Source organism: Lathyrus oleraceus, chromosome 3, assembly GCF_024323335.1.
Source record: "Lathyrus oleraceus cultivar Zhongwan6 chromosome 3, CAAS_Psat_ZW6_1.0, whole genome shotgun sequence".
In the NCBI taxonomy this organism is placed as follows: domain Eukaryota; kingdom Viridiplantae; phylum Streptophyta; class Magnoliopsida; order Fabales; family Fabaceae; genus Lathyrus; species Lathyrus oleraceus.
This window is the reverse complement of record NC_066581.1, coordinates 265,530,320-265,536,855: the sequence shown is the minus strand read 5'-3', so window position 1 is coordinate 265,536,855 and position 6,536 is coordinate 265,530,320. Positions and strand designations below refer to the sequence as shown.

Here is a 6,536-nt window from a genome sequence, read left to right as displayed (position 1 = left end):
TTTTATGACAACATTTTTACCTCACTTAACAAAAATAAACTAAGATATAATTCCTAAATACACCTTATTATATTTAAATACCATATATTCCTTCCGTTTAAATATTTATTTCCCTTTGAGTATTGTAGTGCCTATTTTGTTAGTTTATCCTAACTCCATTGTATCAAAGCCTTAAACTTAAACCACTGCACTAAATGATATCTCATTTGACAACATAACATTAATTGTCTAATAAATTATTTTTATTTAAAAAATAAAGCAAAATTATAACAGATTTTTTAATTTATTTATTTTAACATGTTGATCATTAAATCTTTTTTACAATAATTTAATTTTATAGAATGATTTCTACATCATTTTTTTCACATTTTAAACTCTGTAAATGTGTGACTATTGTATTTTTAATTGCACTTCATCACTTTCATACCCCTCAAAATAACTTTATCTATAATTAGCATATTCACTTTATTAAAAAAAAGTAACAGTATATATATATATATATATATATATATATATATATATATATATATATATATATATATATATATATATATATATATATAATTTAGCTATATTTTCATATAAAACAAACATTAATTTCATTATCAAGTTTGAAATATGTTAGTTTTTATATTTATCATTATTATTGACGTCAATATTACAACTAAAACTAAGTTCATGTATTAGATTGTAGATTGAAAAAGTTTCTAGTTTGGACCCAGTTTCGTAGAAACATCAGGAAGTGTGGAAATTATATTGCATTGAATAATTTAGTTATATTTTCATATAAAACAAACATTAATTTCATTATCAAGTTTGAAATATGTTAGTTTTTATATTTATCATTATTATTGACGTCAATATTACAACTAAAACTAAGTTCATGTATTAGATTGTAGATTGAAAAAGTTTCTAGTCTGGACCTAGTTTCGTAGAAACATCATGAAGTGTGGAAATTATATTGCATTGAATTAAACTAAAGATAAAGGCGAGTTGAGTGAATAAACTCATTGTTCACCAAAACCAATCCCATTATTCACGCTTCATACATCCACTATTCCTTGTTTGCTCTTGTGCAAGAATGAAGCCTCTGCTTCATCATTTTTCTTCCATTATTGTTTTCTTTTTCTCCTTCATACTTTTGATGATCTTCATCATCAATATTCCAACGTGTCTATCCGAGGATGATGAGTACACGAAATGTAACACGGCTTTTATTTGTGAAGACAGTATGGAAGACCTCAGGTTTCCGTTCTGGGGTGGAAACAGAGAAACTTATTGTGGTAATGTTGCTGATTGTATTAATACGAAGCTTACATGCGAAGGTAAAGTTTCAAAGATCACAATTAATAGTGTTAAGTATCGTATTCTTGAGTGGGACAATACAACACAGAAACTCACAGTTGCTAGAGATGATTACTGGAGTGGTAATGTTTGTGCTGTGAATACTAATATTGAGAGCAGCACATTTAATAACACTAAATTTCAACTTTACAGTAATGATGTTGCCAACGTTACTCTCTTATACGGTTGCAATGTTGGAAGTGGAAAATTACTGAATCAGTTTTATGATATTGATTGCGGCGAAAGTAAATATGTTGTATACACGGTTGTTTATTCTGCTTCGTTCTCTGGCTTCTGTACTCCAACTCATGCTGTAGTGATTCCGATTTTGAGAGCCCGAGCTGCACAACTGGGATCTGGCAACGGAATACTGAGCGAGGCATTAAAAGATGGTTTTGAGTTGAAATGGATCGGAAATTACACTGAGTGCCAGAGTTGTGTTGCTTCTGGTGGAGCATGTGGGAATGATGGAGATACTGAATTCAGATGTTTCTGCAATAATGGAACTTACACAACCTCATGCACTTCAGAAAAGGCATCATCCTCAAGTATGTCTACAATATCACTTTCTTCAACTATTTGTTTAAGAGACACAATACTTATTAAGTTATTGTTAGGACCTAAATTTGGGAACCTAAGTAATCTTTAGCTATAGTTCATATATTTGACGTTTGCCATAACAGAAAGAAGCATTTTACTTTACTCCAATTGCCAAGTTAAACATAATTCAGTTGTTCCTAATTGTTCGCGGCTCAAGCACGCATTTTTCTTTCTTCATCACTAATAAAATCCTTCTTCGTCATATAATTGTGTTCTTTTGTTTCATAATTTCTAATAAAGCCTGCTGTGTTTTTCTGGTTTGCAACAGGTTTTGGAGTGGAGTGGAATGCAAATAATAGTTTGTGTCAAGATTGTCAAAGCTCTGGTGGACACTGTGGATATGATCCAATCTCAAATGTTTTTACTTGCTATTGCAAGGATGGATCCTTCCCACATTCATGTGGATCAGGTGAGTATCTGTAGTATAATCAGATGAAATATTTTCTTTAAAAACTTTCATCTTAAATCTTATATTTTCTATTAAAAGGTGGCATTTTTTTCATTAGGATTAGTAACACTAATGTTAGATTATCATTAGCTTTATTAGGAAGCAACGTTTTAAATATTAATTACGATTGATCATGATCAATCAACCTTGTGAACCGTGATTCTTGATATTGGAGGATATATCATGATCAAATGTGGGCTAATAAAGCATCATATAAGATAGTTGTTACATCAAAAATCCTCTTCCAAGTGTTGCTAAACCTTAACATCTTGGGCGTGACCCGTATGACTTCATAGCTGGTTATCTAAGTCTACCCTACAAAAACTAGCGTCAAATGAGATCAATGATTGCCATTCAAAAACATATTTCAATTTATGTATCCTCTATATATGGAACTTTCACAAAATCCCCTTGCAAGTGTTAAAATATCCCAATACTTGCATAAACATTACTGAGGCAGAATAGTTTACTATTCTATTGCCAAGTATGTCTTAAAATGTTTCTTTTACCAAGACAGAGATGAAAATGTTGACCTGCAAATGGTTTGGAAGATACAGCAATCATCCCCCTCATTTTAAGTATGTCGGCCTGGTAGGATTAAAAGATTCTTTTAGGGCCTATGGCTTGGTCTATTAAGCTAGATAGGCTTTTAAAAAAAGCCCAAGCTTTCTCTATCTGAAAAAAAACTAGTCTAACCTGAGTCTGGCATAGGCTAGGTTGTAGACTCCTTTCAGTCGGCTGTAGACTCCTATCAATCGGTCTGAACTATTCCCATCCTATAAGTGCCTGTGCCACCTCATATACATCTGTGTACACAATAGATTTTGTACTATTATCACTGTAGCTGTTATAGGTTGTGCATTGTTCAAAGAAATTAAACAATGCTTCCAAGAGGTGTTACTTCATCATAACAATTGAAAGCATGTTAATTTAGGGGGAACCTAGTACATCCAAAAACTGAATTATAATAGCTACCTACACATGCCCTTACATTGTATGCTTTGGGACAGACAATGTTGTTCGCTAATCTTTAAAAACAGTTGCATTAACATTAGCAGAAAATCTGCTACTAAAAAAACTGAAAGTCCATATTTTGACCACACATTTGCTATATAGATATGGGAGAGAAGAAGCATTCTTGTTAAAAACACTAGTTGGAACTTAGAGGCCCTTAAATTTTGGATGCGTTGTACTAAGGGTTTGGTTACACTTGTGGAGGCCCTGCTGACATTCCAACACTAGCATAGGAACTCCATAATGTATCAAATGGTGAAAGTGAATTTTTCATGAATATAATCTACTCTTCCATAATACATTAAACAAAATTAAATGTATGAAATCACCATGAATTTGAAAAATCAGGGTGACACCATTACCTTGTTTAAGCTTTCAAGCGTAAATTTAGCAGAATCAAAGTGTCTCACCATGACTTGACTGACTTCATTCCTAGAGTCTTTAATTCAGTCTGAACTCCTTAAGCTGCATTTCAATGCCTTCACATTTCCTTTATGCTTCTTCATTACAGACCAAATGTGTTTGAAGGTGTCTTTGAAAATATTAGTCTCCAAGATAAATAGACCAATGCTTTGAAAATATATTGGCTTTAACTAAGATCTTGAAACCTAAACGCACCTGATTTCAACATATTGTGTCACTGTCAACGTCACTTCAGTAGCTAGTTCTGATACAACTGATTCACCATGTCAGTATTTATATATACCACGAAATTTTCTCTTTATTGGACCTGCAAAATAAAAAAGCAATTATTATATAAATGACCATTAATCCTCTTCAAGAGACTATGTATGATTATTATAAGTTCTATCTATTTTTTTTTTATTGTAGGTTCAAAACATAACTGGAGGCTTGTTGCTATAGGTAAGGATAACAAACATTATCTTTTTTATGATAGCGTTTCGTATCCCACATTTTAGTGGCATGAATTTATCTTCTAAAAGTATAGACGAAAACTATTTGTTTTTTATTTGATAAATTCAGGTGCAGGATTTGGAGTAACAATATTCTTTATTATTACTATTATTATGACTAAAAGGGGTACATGTAGACAAGAAAAGAGTATTTTTAGGAAAAGAAGAAAGCTTGTGGACAACAATGTGGAAATTTTCATGCAAAATTATAATTTACACATGCCAAGAAGATATAGTTATGCAGAAGTAAAAAGAGTTACAAACTCATTCCGAGATAAATTAGGCCAAGGAGGATATGGTGTTGTGTACAAAGCAAGTTTAAACGATGGTAGTCAAGTGGCGGTGAAACTTATAAACGAATCAAAGGGAAATGGAGAAGAATTCATAAACGAAGTTGCTAGCATTAGTAGAACATCACACATGAACATTGTGTCACTTTTAGGTTTTTGTTATGAAGGGAACAAAAGAGCACTAATATATGAGTTCATGCCCAAAGGATCATTGGATAAGTTCATCTATAAAAGTGAACTTCCTAATGCTATTTGTGATTTTGATTGGAACACTCTGTTCCAAATTGCAATAGGCATTGCTAGAGGACTGGAGTACTTGCATCAAGGATGCAACTCAAGGATTTTGCATCTTGATATCAAACCCCAAAACATTCTTTTGGATGAAAATTTTTGTCCAAAAATATCTGATTTTGGTTTGGCTAAAATATGTCAAAAGAAGGATAGTACCGTGTCAATGCTAGGGGCAAGAGGAACTATAGGGTATATGGCACCTGAAATATTTAGTAGGGCATTCGGTGGAGTTTCTTACAAGTCTGATGTGTACAGTTATGGCATATTGATTCTTGAGATGATAGGAGGAAGAAAGAACTATGACACCGGAGGGTCACATAGTTCTGAAATGTATTTTCCTGATTGGATTTATAAAGATCTTGAGCAAGGTAATACTAGTAAAACTCTTTTAGATAGTTTGACAATCTCAGAGGAAGAAAATGATATGGTTAGAAAGATTACTTTGGTGAGTCTATGGTGCATTCAAACGAATCCATCAGACAGACCACCCATGAATAAAGTAATAGAAATGCTACAAGGACCACTTTCATCGGTGTCATATCCTCCAAAGCCGGTCTTGTTTTCTCCCGAAATGCCACCACTACAAGTAGACTGTATATCCTCCTCCAATTCCTACGAGACAAATTCAATTACAGTTTCAAAATACGAATCAAATGATTAGCTCCACAGCTTCGAAAATGGAACAACTAACTCGTGTAACTGTATTTGGCATACAGTTTTGGTAATAATTATTCAAAATCAATTTCATATAGTTGTAGTGACTCTAGTGGCTAAACTACTGGCATATTTTTTTGTATTCATATAACAATCTTATTATTTCTGTTGTAAATTCAAGTCATGCACTTCCAATAAATTAACAAGAAAATACGTACATCATGTATACAAACACATATGCAACCGTGGCAACTTGGGATGCAATGCGAACTTGTTATAGATATTGGTGTATCTGAATCAGCATTAACATAAAAACACCAAATTATATATGAAAAATATTGAAACCCGCTCTCTAAACACAAAACCCTAAAATTCCTATAAAAAAAAGTAGAGTGGAAAGAGGTGTACCTGTACTGGTAGTAAGAGTGAAGAGGTTCACCGATATTGAGCGATGAAATTTATGCAATTTGCAGCAATCACCAAAACTTTTGAAATCTGAGTATATAGTGTTGAAGGTTGTGAAGATAAACCTTTGCCGGTAGGGAACCATGGAGATGGAGATGAAAGGAAAATGAAAAAGAAAAATCACTATTGAGATAACACCATAAGAGCTAATGCGATTTCAAAAAGAAATGGTAATAAAATTTGTGCAAAGCGCACCACATTAATATCACAGCCGATTATTAAATTTTATTTTAAATAACTCTCCATTAAATGAAAGTATATGAAATAAATACTTTTAAGATTAATGTTAACTTAGTGTTCTTAGGACACAAGTTAAAAACTAAATAATGAAATATTGTTTTGGATAAACGATAAAAACTTACTTATAGCAAATGAGGAGCATATAATCTGCCAGCTTCATTCATTTTGTACTTAATACCTCCTAAATTTAATATTTAATGAATAGACTATATTATTTTGCAAAATTTTCATTCATTTTTTAAATTTATTTAATATTTATGAAAATTTCAAAATATT

General features: G+C 32.1%; 1 protein-coding gene across 1 annotated transcript; it reads left to right on the top strand.

Annotated features, from left to right (window-relative positions):
* The first annotated feature begins 1,009 nt into the window (after positions 1-1,009).
* LOC127126843 (LEAF RUST 10 DISEASE-RESISTANCE LOCUS RECEPTOR-LIKE PROTEIN KINASE-like 2.1) lies at positions 1,010-5,772 on the top strand. Its single transcript, XM_051055851.1, has 4 exons — positions 1,010-1,892; positions 2,213-2,353; positions 4,238-4,270; positions 4,391-5,772. The coding sequence occupies exons 1-4, from the start codon at positions 1,082-1,084 to the stop codon at positions 5,560-5,562; spliced, it is 2,157 nt and encodes a 718-aa protein (XP_050911808.1). The 5' UTR covers positions 1,010-1,081; the 3' UTR covers positions 5,563-5,772.
* Positions 5,773-6,536: the final 764 nt, after the last annotated feature.

Bases quoted from the DNA above. Each gene is read 5' to 3' on its own strand.
- LOC127126843 (XM_051055851.1), top strand. From the start codon at position 1,082: ATGAAGCCTCTGCTTCATCATTTTTCTTCCATTATTGTTTTCTTTTTC. The intron at 1,893-2,212 runs GTATGTCTACAA...GGTTTGCAACAG, and splicing joins AGAAAAGGCATCATCCTCAA to GTTTTGGAGTGGAGTGGAAT. The intron at 4,271-4,390 runs GTAAGGATAACA...TGATAAATTCAG, and splicing joins CTGGAGGCTTGTTGCTATAG to GTGCAGGATTTGGAGTAACA.